Genomic DNA, 15,737 nt, shown 5'->3' on the forward strand with positions numbered 1-15,737 from the left:
ACTGTGATGCAGAAAGTGACTGCTTGAGGGTATTATGGAAGAGCCGTGCTTGGTTAAAACAGTTATTTATATTGTATATCTTTACACAAACACCTTATTGCACAAGTTAACACAAAGCAGTAAGAGGTCATATTTTGTGATATTGGAGCTCTGATTTTTATGATCTCTAGTGCTCTTCACCTTTCTGCCGGCTTCATTGATGTAGCAGAATATATTAACTAATGAGGTAACACTTGTAGTAATGACCTATATAAACACTTGAAAGACCACCCGGTGTTTGTGTCAGAATATTTTGAGACCTATTGTGTCCATTGATTAAAGTGTTGGACTTAGCGTCAGGATATATGGTTTCTGTTTCTGGCTCTTCCGAAGCCTGTGATATCTTAAGTTACTTGTGCTTCCATATTTTAAAATGGACATCTTTACTTGAAAGGAGGGTTGGGGAACCTACGGCCTGCGGGCTGGATCTGGCCCCTGCCTTACCTTCATCTGGACCATGGTGAGACTTAAGGTTGCCAGATGGTTTCAGGAAAAAATACCCCCCCAAAAAAGGACCCCGATAGTTGTTAAGCAAAACCCCCCAAAAAACCAGTGTGGCCCCTTTTAAAAAAAAAAAAAAAAAAAAAAAAAAGCATGGTGAGGCTTTTGGGCCCTAACAGGCTGCTGGCAGCCGCCCGCCATCTTTCCTCCCTGCACGTGGCAGGACAGCTCCCCCGTGGAACCTGGTAAAGATGAGGGTTGCCAGGCTGCCTCCATATTGAGCCCAACAGCCTGGGTTTTTCACCTCCTGGCCGGGAAAAAATCAGAAAGTACTGGACATTTTAGGTGTCTAGTATTTGCTGAATTTTTTTACCGGACAGGAGGCGAAATTACCGAACTGTCCGATTCAATACTGGACAACTGGCAACCCAAGTGAGACTCGGGGCTTCCCCCTTACCTCACCCAGCAGCTCAACAGCAAGTCTCTGACCCTTGGTGCCCTCTTGTCCCCCTCCTTCCCCAGGCTGGAGAACGAGGCGAGCCCTGATGCCCCAAATTGTGTGAGGGAGGGGAGGTGTTTTGTGTGGCACCCTGCCCCAACTGATTTTTCTGGGATCAGTGGCCCCCAGCTTTAAAAAGTATTATGAAAAACAACACTTTGGCAGTTTGGAATTGCAGCAGGCTTCATATTGATTGTCTTTTTTTTTTTTAATTGTATGATGTCATGTGAGTTCTAAGTTGCTAGCATTAAAAAAGTGTGTGCATGAGAGAGAAGACCTAACTTCAGCAGCACTTACTGGGAAAAACACAAAAAATTACGTGGCCTTTGCAAGGAGATATGAGAAATAGAAAAAAATGGGACCCTTTCAGCCTTGACAACGTGCATTTGAATGATCAACCAGCTGCTTATATGACTTCACTTTCTATAAAACCAGCAGACTTACCTGTCATTGCCCGGGTCCTTCGGGATAGGGGGCTGGTAGTGCGGGGGGTGCAAGAGTCAGGGTAGAGCTTTTGGGCTATGTGGAGGGCAGTGCAGGAGGCTGGGGGCCAGGCAGGTGTGAAAGGGTTGAAGATGAGTAGGGTTCAGGGAGGAGGGCCTCAACTGACATGGGCCCTTTTTCTCCCTGCCTGGTTGCCAGGAGCATCCCTTCCCCTCACCCTCCCCCCATCCCGGCACTGCAGCTAAGGGCCCAGGAGGAGGTAACAGATTTAGGAAAGGGATGTGCTGGCAGGAAGGAGGTACAGCCCCAGCCCTGTTGGCCACTCTCTTTGGTGGTGTGGCTGCTTCCAGTGGATAGCTCTCACGCGTGGGCTTGCAGCCCCCAGTGGCCATTCTCATCGCGTCCCTCCGAACAGCAGCCCCTCTCTTTTCATGTTATGGAAAACAGTCCTTTTCCCGGGGATTCCAGTTGTCCTGGCAAACCAAACCCTGACCTTCCTTTAAGTTAGGAGAAGAGGAAAATGCCTACCTAATTTGGTGGCCCTAGCTCTCACAGTTTAGGAAGAATTCTTGAACAGACTCACTCACAGATGCACTCTAAAATATGTATATAGATATGAGAGAAATTTAAAAAAAGATTGGCATAAAACGTTTTGTAACAGTAGTAAAAATTTCCTTTTTGCCACTTTGTAAAAACAAAAATTCAAAAGCATTTTGTGTAATTTTAAAGATTCATTAACCTAAACCATCTTATGTTAGAATAAACCTGTTTTGTTCTATTGGTGGTCAGTCTTATTTCAGGAAAGCTTTTATAAACAAAAAGTATGTTGTACATTTTTTTTATAGAGACAATGTTTTCTTGTCTTTCCACTCTTAACCACAAGTGCTAAAATTAATATCAGTTGTCTTTTTTTTTTTTTCCCCTTTGCAGTACGTTTCTCTACCTGAAATTCCTGGTTGTGTGGGCTCTAGTGTTGCTGGCAGATTTTGTCCTGGAGTTCAGGTTTGAATATCTGTGGCCTTTTTGGCTTTTCATCAGGAGTGTTTACGATTCATTCAGATACCAGGGTTTGGTAAGTATAACAGAAAACACCTGAAAACTCATTTTCTGGTTCTGATAGCAAATACCCCGTAACAGGGGAGAGTTCCAGGGCATATACATACAAGCAATTTGGCATGCTTTATTGATGATTGCTCTTGAAAGAAAAGATGGTCTAGCAGTTAGGACGCTAGCATAGGACTTGAGAGACCTGGATTCAAGTTTCTTCTTTGCCACAAACTTCCTGTTTGGCCGTGTGCAAATCATTTAGCCCCTCTGTGCCTCAATTTCCCAACTGTAAAATGGGAATAATAGTACTTTCCAGGGGGTACTGAAAGTATAAATGCACTAAAAAGATTGAGTCCCTCTGGTGTCATAGTAAGGAGGGTCATAAATGGGTTAGTTTGATTGTGTAGCTACTTTTTTTTTGTTTTGTACTTTCTCTCTGTCTCCTCCCTATAGCCTACCTGAAAATTAGCAAGTTTTGTAATTCTGCTGCAACTTCCTCAAATTGATTAATTTGTTATAGAAATCAGACTGCTATTTAAAAACAGAAAATAAATAGTGAAATCTACATTTTTTGTTTAAACAATCTGTGGTGTTCCTTTACATGTGTAATAAATGTGTTATTTAAAAATATGGGCCAGTGTTTTACAAAATGCCTTATGCAAGTAAGTGCCCAGTTCCAATGAATTCCAATAAGATTTGGGGACTCATTCCATGAAAAATCCTAGCTACAGTTCGTAATTGGACACTGTGCCTATTACTTAAGTTGGCTCAAAATTCAGGTTTTACTTTACTTGACCTTCCCCAACAGGAACAGTATAACAATAAGTAGGATTATAGCTGCAGTTACTAAAAATAAGTGATAGCAATCTACTAATAACACTTTCAACTATGAGTTAATAAGGGAAATAATTATAAAATACTGTGTTTTTATGTGAAGAAAAATTATGAAGATTTGTGGATTTTTTTCAGTGTGAGGATTATGTATTTTAAATATAGCCAAAAACTATTCTTTTAATGCAAATTGTTATTAAACATTGGTTAATCTGTATCTTAAAAATCTTAGGAATATAGTGCACCTTTTAAAATACCTACAGTGTCTGTTAAAGGGCAGTTATGCCTATGGAAAGAGAATATATTCCTTTAAATTATAATTTGGTATTTATAAATCACTTTATGGCTTTAACAGCTTTATTTCCCAAACTACTAATAGGGGGTTTTGGTGGTTCATGTGAGAGAAAAAGTCTTGCTGGCCATGCAGTTACAATCAAATAATTGCACACTTCAACTGTAATGAGCCACGAGGCAAAACCCAAATTTCTCCAACAATTCAGAATAGAAATGATCTCCTAATTCTGAATGCCCTGGAACACCGGAAGCATTATATCATATCGTATAGTAGTGGTCCATGTAGGCCCATGTCCTATCTAGTAATGAAAATAAGGAAAGTTTCTGCATTGCTGCTGTCGGTGATTTGGCTTTTGTGCTGAAGCATCAGGATTTATATCCTTATATATTTTTATCCCATTAATATAACCTGGATGTTGTCATCCATTTAAATACCTAATTCTTTTTTGTAAGTTTGCTATCACAGAATGGTATTGTTGACATCAAGAGGATAATTCTGAATCTGGTTCTGTTTGTATAAGTGGCTAATAATGGTTCTAACCAATACAACCAAATTACTCTGTTAGTTCGCCCCATTGTATAAATAATAGTAACTTTTTAATGTTGAAATAACCCTGATGACACCTACTCTGTACTTTATATTTAGCATATAAAGCAGTCGTTTCCTCTGGAATATAATTGAACCATTAAGATGCTGTCTTTTTTCCCTTTTCTCAGGCCTTTTCAGTATTTTTTGTTTGTGTAGCATTCACATCAAATATAATATGTCTGCTCTTCATCCCAATACAATGGCTATTTTTTGCTGCCAGCACGTATGTATGGGTACAGTATGTCTGGCACACAGGTAGGTCAACATTCTTTCAGCTACAACTTATTAGTTAAATATAAATCTTACCATTGCATAGCAAAATTCAGTAATATAGTTTATTTATTAAATCATCATCTTTCAACTAGAGTTGTGCCTTCCCTTTGTTTCATAGATCTATTTGATGTCCCTTTTTTATGGGAACTAATTAATTTAATTTAAAAATAACCTTAACTCAATGTCCTGTATTTGAGGTTTCTCTTTCACCCTTTTTTGTGAACAATGAGGCACCTTAACTAGTGGCACAAAAAGTGTAGCTATGGGGGGGTTCCCAGAACAGCCTAATCTAGCTATGTCTGACCTTGCTACAAAACTGTTTTAACTCAGGAAATTTGGAGCACAAATACAAAAAGAACTGGAGTTTTGTGAAACAATACTGTCACTATCTTTCTATTTACTGTAGATTAGAGTTGTTGTCACTGAGAGAGTAATGATGAAGCAAATGTATATTTCCCCCCTTATCAGAACATGATTTGTACCTTTTTATTTAAAAAATTATTTTAGCTAGCATCATTAATATTTGCTGGTTAATGCAATTGTCACACAAACGTGTGTTGCTGTCTCCAAATGGTTAAAGTAAAAAAGTCAGACTCCCAAAAATCATGACTGGTTTAAAAATCCTAAGACTATTTTAAAAATAAATGTTGTGTTTTTGTTTGGCTTCTAAACCTTAGAGTGCACTCAAGTTATGTTTTCAAAGTGTTTTCTACATCCACGAGGGCTAGAAACTTTTTTAAATGAAAGTGGAGATTTCACCTAATCATGTACCTCAAAAAGCTGGAGCTTTAAGAAAAACACGAAATATCACAAGACACCATAAAATCACAAGAGTTAGCAACTCTCCAGTGAGAGTTTCTTTACCTTCCTGCGGAGACCTCTTGCCAACAATCTAATCATTTGTAATAACAGCATGTGGGAGCCCAGTGGAAGACTGAGAACCCTTTGCTGCCCATATTTAATAACGGTTTAAACAACCCTAAAATAACTCTAGGATTTTTAAAAAACATTTAAAATGATTGCCCAAAGTTTTTCTTGATGTCACTTCTCAGGAGGTCCCTGTAGACTCTGCCCGTAGACTTAGAAACCCTAAAGCAGTAACTTAGTGTCTGCTTTCCCTACTGAGATCGTTTAAAATGTTCCAAAACTTGCACAGAATTAATCCATAAAACACGTGGGAGGTCAGTGGGAGTTCTGTTGTTCAATCAATTGCAGCAAAATAAATCATTAGCATTCTTACTGGTGATTGAGTCTGACCATTCATCAAATACTGCTGTATTCCCCATATCTGGATAACACGAGAGTAGCGGCTCTTCCATGCTGAAATGTAGCTGGAATGCCCTTCCCATTTAGCAGTGTGGGCAGAGAGAATGGTGACAGCTCCCTGGAGTTTCATGAACCCCAGGTTCAGACTCCATGCCCTGAAGTTGCATTCACGTAAATGGAAAGGCATGTAGTAAACTGCTGGGTGATATGGATGACTGACAAAGAACAAAACCTATGTAAGGTAACAGTTTCCAACTTAAATTGGCCTGTAGTATAATCATTACATATCACATGAATAACATTCACAAGCAGCAATTCTGTTCTCTACTAGATAAGGAAAGTTCTCTCCCTCCTAACTGCACGAATGAAGAGTAAAATGTGAGAGTAGTACAGAAGAAAGTCAGGATGGGCTCCCAATGCTCATCTATCTAAAATGTATGTCAAGGAGACTGTTGGCTGCATTTGGGGAACAAACTTGGTCTGTTGGGTAACAAGTGTTATACTTACCCATAGGGATGTTACATTTAAATTAATTAACTAATTAAATAGTCAATGGGATTTCCATCAACTATTCAATTAGTCTAGGACGTCTCTGCCTTCGAACTGTAGCAAGACCCTGCCGGGAGTGCTGGGCTTCCTTGTACATTTGTGGGGATCTTGTACATTTCAAAAAGAAACCCCTTAGGGAACATGGGAACAGTGGGGGACCTCTCTGGCCCTGCGCTCCCTGCAGCGCCTCAGCCTTTGAAATATACCAGAGCCCTGGTGGGGCTCTTGCATATTTCAAAAGGAATCCCCTCAGGGAGTGTGGGGCCAGCAGGGAGTCCCCTCTCTCTGATAGAGGCAGCAAGGGGTGGGGAAAGCAACTAGTCGCATCACTAGTTGACTGTCCTGATAAGCTTCTGCTTAGCAGATAGTCAACTAGTTGACTAGTCTCTTACATCCCTGCTTAACCACTCATGTCTTTTCAGTTATCACATTTGCTCACATGCCAGTACTTTAGCCATATTCACTTCAGGCACTAAGACCATGGTATCCAACCAGTTCTGAATCAGTAGCCCCTGTAGTGGCTACTGCTATAGCAAACTAGCCATATTAAACTAGCCAAATAACCATTGTTCAAGCCAACTAGCCACATTCAATGGGCCAAATAGCCACAGGTGGCTAGCATGTTTTAGACACCATGTCACTAAGAGATACCTAAATGGGTATTACTAGTTCAGTCTAATGTACTAATAACCTTTCCTTGATACAAAGATCATAAACTGTAACATTGCCACAAAGTTTTGCAGTGTTTCTCATTTGGCTTCACCCATATTTTAGATGCCTAATGAGATATTTCTCTGTCTTCTGCTTTATTTTTCTGAGATATCTGGCAGTTGAGTCTAGATGATAACACAGAGCTTTAGAGCTAAACTTTTAATTAAAACATCTTTAGGGTTTGGTTTGGTTTGGTTTTGTTTTGCAAGAGCTAGTCTTCATTTAATTATAGATATACATCTGACTTGACTAACTTCCACTTATTTGAGTCTTCTAAAAGAACAACTTAAAAGTATTTGCTGCTTTTAATGAGTTGCTGATGCTTGTCTTTGTCTTTTCTCCATAGAGAGAGGTGTTTGTTTGCCAACAGTATCGCTGTGGATACTTTTTGTTTATATAGAAGCAGCAATTAGATTTAAAGATCTCAAAAACTTTCATGTGGATCTTTGTCGTCCTTTTGCTGCACACTGGTAAGTGTTCCTTCCCTTCTCTTATTTTTATTGAATTTTATATTATAACACAATATTAATAAAACCAGCTAAATGTCACAGCAAAAATTACCATCGAGACGGAAAAAAAACCTTCCATCACATTAACGTTGGCAGAGAAATAAAATAGAGATGACATTAAAAGGCAATAAAAATAGAGCAGAAGCAGATGCAGGAAATAGGGGACTGGATTCATACTAGGACTTCAACACCTAACTGCCATTTTAGACACCTGAATCTCAGAATCAGGTCCCATTGGATTCACAAAGACCCCGCTCAGCTGCCACTGAAACTTGTAGACATCTTAACTGTCTCAACACCTAATTTTTTTTTCAATAAAAGCTATGCTTCTTCTGCCTCTCGATATGTGCACTGAAGCCCTACTCCACACATCAGAGTGCCTAATCTTCAGTGCCGTGTGAGAAACAGGACAAAGTTAGATATTTGGCAGCTGATTTGTCCCTGGGGCCCAATCCAGTAGGTGTGCTCAGGGTAGAAAAGAAAGGGAGGGGAGAGAGCACCAGAAGACCCTACTCTTATTAGTAAACTTGTTGTCATTGTACACATTCAGGGTAAAATTTGTCTCCCCATTAGCAGCCATTAAACATTCTAGATATAATGTGGGATGAAATATTATCCTAGTGCACCCAGCTCATTTGGAGACGGTTGGCTTGTGAGATGCAAAGAATTACTGTGACAGTGCCATCTATTTTATTCATAAACTGTTGTCCAATTAGGCCAGTTCTTGATACAGTGCTCCAAATCGTTCACTTCTGAGTTCTATCACACACCTTGCGGTAGAGTAAGCTTGGTTCCTACCACTTTTTCAAGAGCAGCTGCTGCAAAGTGGTTGTTATGGAAGTATTTGATATTTCAGCAACATTAGCCTTATTTCTGGAACACTGAAGTCTTTGTCTAGGAGGTGCATCAAATGAGCACTGCAACCATATATTATTATGCCTTGATTTTAGCAAAAGCTTTTGATATGGTCTCTCACAATATTCTTGCCAGCAAGTGAAGGAAGTATTGTTTGGATAAATGAACTGTAAGGTGGATAGAAAGCTGGCTAGATTGTTGGGCTCGATGAGTAGCAATCAACGGCTCAGTGTCTGATTAGTGGTCCGTTTCAAGCAGTGCCCCAAGGATAAGTTCTAAGGCTGGTTTTGTTCGACATCTTTATTATTGACCTGGCTGAGGGGATGGATGGCACCCTCAGCAAGGCTGCGGATGACAGTAAGCTGGGGGGAGAGGTAGATTCATTGGAAGGTAGGGACAGAGTCCAGTGTGACCCAGACAAATTGCAGGATTGGGCCAAAAGAAATCTGAGGTTCAACAAGGACAAGTGCAGAGTCCTGCACTTGGGACAGAAGAATCCCAGGCATTGTTACAGGCTGGGGACCGACTGGCTAAGTAGCAATTCAGCAGAAAAAGACTTGGGGATAACAGTGGGTGAGAAGCAGGATATGAGTCAACAATGTGCCCTTGTAGCTAAGAAGGCTAATGGCATATTAGGGTGCACTAGGAGAAGCATTTCCAGCAGGTCTAGAGAAGTTATTCCCTTTTATTCAGCACTGGTGAGGCCACATCTGAAGTATTGCAGCCATTTCTAGGCCCCCCAGTACAAAAAGGATGTGGGTACATTGGAGAGGGTTCAGTGGAGGGCAACCAAAAGGATTAGGGGGCTGGAGCACATGACCTACTAGGAGAGGCTGAGGGATTTGGGCTTATTTAGTCTGCAAAAGAGAAGAGTGAGGGGGGATTTGATAGCAGCCTTCAACTTCCTGAAGGGAGGTTCCAAAGAGGCTGGAGAGAGGCTGTTCTCAGTGGTGATGGATGGCAGAACAAGGAACAATGGGGGAGTTACAGTGGGGGAGGTCTAGTTTGGATATTAGGAAAAATTATCTGGGGAGTGGGGGAGGTGAAGCACTGGAGTGGGTTACCTAGGGAGGTGGTGGAATCTGCATCCCTAGAGGTTTTTAAGTCCCAGCTTGACCAAGGCCTGGGCTGGGATGGTTTAGTTAGGGTTATTCCTGCTTTGGGCAGGGGACTGGACTCGAAGACTTCCTACAGGTCTCTTCCAGCCCTATGATTCTATGATTATTAGCTTAGGACTCTTCTCTCTCTTCTAAACTTATTCTCATCTTGGAAACATTTGTAGCATTGTCGGTGACCAAGCTGCATACTAGACACTTGAATGTTTTTTCCACGGTTCGTTATAACTTTTACTGCTACTTCTTGTAGGTATTCTGTTGTGTGTGCATTTCCTGAAGTATCAGTTGTTTCTGTAAGGAAGACAGTCCCTTCTCCTGTGGTCACACACACATACAACAGGGTCATTGCAGACATTGCTTCACCCATCAAGACCCAGGTTAGCAATTTTGCCCTCTAGACTAGTGTTTCTCAAATTGGGCCACGGCTCCACATTGGGAAAGCTGCTAATGGGCTACTCCAGTGTGTTTACTTAACGGCTCCATAGCCACGGAGCCTTGCGCCTCCCACTGGCCACAGTTTGCCATTTGTAGCCAAGGGGAGCCATGGGAAGCAGCATAGCCCAGGCCAACCCTTCCCACTGCTACAAGGCTCCGTAGCTGCAGAGCCATTAAGTAAATCAGGGGTGGCTAACCAGTTAGACACGAAGAGCCAAAAGAGCTGTGAATAGTAGTGCAAAGAGCCAGGCATCCCCAGCCCCCGCAATCCAATGCCCATCCCCAGCCCCCACAATCCAATGCCCTCCCCTAGAGCCAGGCATCCCCAGGCCCCTCCCGTTCTAACCCAATGCCTGGGTCTCACTGGAGCTGCCACCGCACAGCCACACACTTCTCCCTCTCGGAACTGGGGCACACGCACAAAGCAGGCATGTGGCTCCGAACAAGCCGTAACCCTGAGAGCCACAGGTTGGCCACCCCTGAAGTAAACAAACCATAGTGGCCTGTTAGCAGCTTTCCCAGTGTGGGGCTGCAGCCCGCTTTGAGAAACACTGGTCTAGACTTTTTGCACATAGCTCAATTTCTCTTACACACGCTTTATCCAGCGATTTGCCTATGACATCTGGTCTGTTGGGTGGACTGTATCCTGGTATTAATGACTGAACCATGTTCATCACAACTACTTAAAAATGATAGTACCATAGAGTAACAATTATATTTGTTTGCTCAAACATGAGAATTCAAGAACAGTCCAGAAGGAAGACAGGCAGTCCTTAAGGAAGAAGTATGAAATAAAAGATTACCAACCTGAAGATCCTACATGTTCAGATAGGGTTGACAGATGGTTTAACCAAAAATACTGAACATGCCTCCCCCCTTTCCCTCCCTCAAAAAAAAAACACCAGGGAAAAAATTCTGTTGAAGTGGAGGGGAAGAGGGAGAAACCAAAGTTGTTGAGCAAAAAAAAAAGGACTCTGAGTTAAGGAAAAAAATTTAAAAATAAAACAACATTAAAACATCATAGCCCCTTTCAGAGTGCATGCAGAGTCAGAATAGGGGACTGGTGTTGAGCACTAAGACCCAGGGAAGGCATTGCTTCCCCTTAGGCTTTAGGCTTTTTGCTGGTGGCCATTTTGTTTTCTTGATCAAGCCAGAATGCAGCTTCCCTGCGGAACTAGGTAAGCTGGGCAGGGGGAGGCTGGGGGTTGGGACCAGTTGCCGGGTGTGTTGTAGGGTTTCCAGGTGTCTGCTTTTTTCGCCTCCAGGCCGAGAAAATATCAGAAAATACCCGACATTTTAGGTGTCTGGTATTTTCTGAAATTTTTACCAGACAGGAAGCGAAAATACTGGACTGTCCGGGTCAATACTGGACACCTGGCAACCCTACCCACAGGTAAAAGAACGTCATTAAAATATTCCCAAACTGGGTCTCTTTTACAGAATGCTGCCACTATAGGTTTTCTCTTCTACTGAGAGAATGGCATGGTAGATCTCAAATCAATGAAGGCCATACTCAGAGTCAAGACTTCTGGAATATGCTGCTCAAATAGATTCACTTTTGTTTCTACTGCCTGTCCCTTCTTTCTCACATTTATCTCCAGACTTCTCCTTGTCCAGATTTATTCTGCCTCCAATAATCTTTTGTTCATTGAGCTTTTTAAAACTTTTCATTTTTAGAGAGAGGTAAGGGATTGACTCTGCGTATACAAATTTGCAGAGAGACAATAGGAGTTGAGACCTGTAATTTCTCACCTCTATATATTATTTATTTAAAAATATTTTTTGCTGTTAACAAGCATGTTATCACTGGAGACGCAAATCCACAGTTTGAGAACTGTGGAACTAAGCATCTCTGATAGTATCTTCTAGACTGAACAGTGAGTCCTACTGATGGATGAAAGGTTTAACCTAAATAAACCATTGGAACCCCTTAAGATTGGGTCTCTAATCCACAAACTGTTGGAACTCCTTTACAAAACTTTTCTTAAACACTGCATGAATATATTGTCTCATACTATAGAATTATAATTTATAATCCATGATGAGATACATTACTGCTCAAAGGTATCTTAATTAAATAAAATAATAAATTTTTAATTTTTTTAACCATCCTGGTCAATGGTGTGATCTGCTAGCATTCTGTATTACTCAAATTCATATTAGCTAATAATAATATTTAGGTCCTATAGGCTATACCTCAATGATATGTAAGTAGTAGTGTCTCCATTTTACTGATGTGTGCACTGAGGTGTGAAATATTATATATCTGATTAACTCAGTAACATGATCAGAAAGCAGTTAATAAGTGTCTTCTTTCTAGTATTGGCTATCCTGTTGTGACTTTGGGCTTTGGCTTCAAAAGTTACGTCAGCTATAAAATGCGATTAAGAAAACAAAAAGAAGTGCAGAAAGAGAATGAATTTTACATGCAGCTTCTCCAGCAAGCTCTACCCCCAGAACAACAGATGTTACAAAGGCAAGAAAGAGAGGCAGAAGAAGGTAGGTTTTACTGTCTAATTGTCATTTTGCTGCCATCATCTGTAATTAAAAGAAATAATGCCTGACTCCATTGATAGTGGCTATGAAGCATAACAGAGTTTCTAACCACCAGGAATAACCATCATGCTGAAATACATTTCCTGGGCTATCTAACTGCTGCAGTACAATGGAGATCATTTAGTACAGTACACATACTGTTATGGTTGCCAGATGGTCGAAACAAAAATACTGAACACCCCCCTCCAAAAAAAACCCTGGGAAAAAATTCTGTTGGGGGGGGGGGGAAAGGTTGCAGGGGGAGGCGGGGGTGACCAAAGTTGTTGAGCCAAAAAAAAAAAATGACTCCAAGACTTAAGGGGAAAAAAAAAATTAAAATAAACCAGCATGTCCCCTTTCCCTTTATGAGTGAGTGCAGGTATAGGAACAGGGGAAAGGTTGAGCACTAAGACCCAGGGGAGTCATTGCTTCCCCTTGGTCATTTTGCCGGCAGCCTTGCAGAACCAGGTAATCTTGGGGACTGGGAGTGTTGGGGGTGGGTGGAGCTTGGTGGGGCAGGGGGAGGCTGGACACTGAGTATTTGTAGGGTTGCCAGGTGCCTGGCATTTCCGCCTCCTGGTCAGGGGGGAAAAAATCAGAAAGTACCGGACATCTTAGGTCCTTGGGCAAGGTGAAGGGGGACTGGCTCCATGATCATGGAAGGGGCAGGGTGAGGTCAGCCAGCTCTCAGCACTGCCGGGAGCACACCATGCCAGCCTCTCCCCCCTCACCCCGCCCCCTTCCAGTCCTCAGAGCCATACAGAGCTCATTGTGCAATGCTCCGGCCCTTTTCCTAACTAAAGATTAAAATCTTGTCCCCTTTTTAAAAACAAGACATTAGATTTCAGATTCTTGTCTGACTTTTTTTTTTTAACCTAGCATCATTACTTGAAGTAATCAGTAATATTGGGTGGGGGGAGAAAATCTTTCTGGTTTTGATAGCACTTGTGAGTAATTAATTTACAGTTTCCCCTGTTGATTTCACGCAGTAACAAGGTGGGAAATTCCTTTACAATTATGCATCTGATGAAGTGGGTCTTTGCCCACGAAAGCTTATGCTCCAATAAACCTATTAGTCTATAAGATGCCACAGGGCTGCTTGTTTAAAATTATAAACATTTTAGAAAGCCATACAAAATGAAGGAGGGTGGACTTGGGGGCATTAGAATTAAAAGCAGCTTTATGTAGCACAGGTCTTTTAAAATTGATTAGATTTCAAGATAATTGTTTCTCTAAATCTAGCTAGCCTCTTAACTTTCAACAGTTTATTAGCAACTTTTATAATCTAGTCAGTTAGTAGTATTCTTTACACTTTAGGGCAGGTATCTACAACTAAACTAGCTTTTTTAGAATTGTGTTTTGTATCCAAAAATTATTAAGTTTGTTAAATTAAGCTTTTAAATATCTAAGTATGTTTGATGTGCTTTTTTCCTCAAAATATAACCTTGATGGTGGTTTTCACTAAAAACGATTGACGTTTGCTTAATGATTTGTTTGTTTTTATGTTTGTTTAAAACTGGTTATACAGTTATTAAATCATTCTGTTCTGTGGCTTTAACTGTCTCGGTTTCTTGCTATTGCAGCAGCCAAAGGATTATCTGATATGGATTCTTCAGTACTTTTACAGCACAATGGAGGCATTCCAGCCAATAAAAAATTATCCACAACCTTGCCGGAGCTAGAATATAGAGAAAAGGGGAAAGAAAAGGACAAGGATGCCAAGAAACACAACCTTGGAATAAATAACAATATTTTACAACCAGTAGACTCTAAAATACAAGAAATTGAATATATGGAAAACCATATCAATAGTAAAAGATTAAATAATGATCTTGTTGGAAGTACAGAAAACCTCTTAAAAGAGGACTCATGCACTGCCTCATCCAAAAATTACAAAAATGCCAGTGGAGTTGTGAACTCCTCGCCTCGCAGTCATAGTGCAACTAATGGGAGCATCCCTTCCTCATCTACTAAAAATGAGAAAAAACAGAAATGCACTAGCAAGAGCCCAAGCACACACAAGGACTTAATGGAAAACTGTATTCCTAATAACCAGCTAAGCAAACCAGATGCACTGGTAAGGTAAGTTTGCTATGTTCATTGCCTAACAACTTCTTTCTCTCATTATGCTTGTTTTACAGTATATTAGAAACCTTTTTTAGGAAACCATTAATAAATCAATTTATGTCTTCATTAGAAAATCAGCATAGCCTAGTGATTAGAAAAAATGGGCTGAGAGGTAGGTATCTTGTTTCAGTTGCTAACTCTTGTGGATTTCCTGTGTGATATAAGCAAATCACTTTACAGCACCATGCCTCAGTTTACTCCTCTGTAAAATGGGTATATACGTACCTACCTCACAGGGTTGTTGTGAGGCATAATAAAGTGTTTTAACAATCCTTTGATTAAAGGCTCTAGAGAGGTACAAAATAACATAATTACAGCTTTATTGAACATCGGTCTCTATGCCGTTTACTTCTCCAGGATAGAAAAGGTAGTATAATTTGAACTTGAGAAGTCTAGTAGGAAATGCTTGGGGGTTTTTTTTTTTCTTTTAATCTTTAGTTCACAGGTATGAATACAAGTCGTGAGCTGTTACATTCTTTTGATAGTGTATTCACACTCCACCTGCAATTATGTTTTACCCTGTTGGTCTGAATACAGTGCACACATTTATTTTCACTGCATTATGCACTCTAATGATCTGAAAAGTCACATGTCCTTATGGTTGCTAATGTGAGGGTTAAATAAAGATATAGTTCTGGTAAGCTGTTGGGTTCTTAACTGTGCCGTCAGTTGGGGTAGAAACGAGAAGTTGCAAACTTCTCATAGAAATGAACACGATTGTCTCAAATTCCTTGCCCAAAGAGGAAAAATAGTTCTTCAGCAGTTAACATTGTACAGTCTGGTGGTGGTATTTTCTACTGGAATAGTTCTGTGTTCTTTTCAAGAATGTGAATAGTAAAGTGCAAATACTGTTTTTGATCAGAGTTTCTTTTATTACCTACCCAGCAGTAAAAGCTAGCAGAACTGAAGTTTGTGTTTTGCCCATGTCTGTTTTCACTGATGTTTCCTGTCTCATTTCCCCAGACTAATAGTCAGGAGGCAGTAACTGAATCTAGCCATACTACAGGGGTTCTTTATTTGTGTTTCTTAACTCCAGTTTTCAATCAGATAACATCTCTCTGGAAGTTGTCAATATGGAAAAGTAGTATCAGAAAAGCATTTAGTATGTATTTAGTTGAGTGGGCTTGTGCCCACAAAAGCTCATGATACCACCAACATGTTTTGTTAGTCTTTAAGGT

General features: G+C 40.6%; 1 protein-coding gene across 1 annotated transcript in view; it reads left to right on the plus strand.

The window, feature by feature from the left end:
• MACO1 (macoilin 1) overlaps positions 1-15,737 on the plus strand; it is a 52,554-nt gene that overhangs the window by 13,327 nt on the left and 23,490 nt on the right. The window contains exons 2-6 of the mRNA XM_075908991.2: positions 2,354-2,495; positions 4,313-4,439; positions 7,330-7,453; positions 12,218-12,396; positions 14,016-14,514. Of these exons, the coding sequence (XP_075765106.1) occupies positions 2,354-2,495; positions 4,313-4,439; positions 7,330-7,453; positions 12,218-12,396; positions 14,016-14,514 (1,071 nt within the window). The remainder of the gene's footprint in view (positions 1-2,353; positions 2,496-4,312; positions 4,440-7,329; positions 7,454-12,217; positions 12,397-14,015; positions 14,515-15,737) is intronic.

The sequence above is a fragment of the Pelodiscus sinensis genome, chromosome 26, assembly GCF_052426305.1.
Source record: "Pelodiscus sinensis isolate ZL-2025 chromosome 26, ASM5242630v1, whole genome shotgun sequence".
NCBI classification, from domain to species: domain Eukaryota; kingdom Metazoa; phylum Chordata; order Testudines; family Trionychidae; genus Pelodiscus; species Pelodiscus sinensis.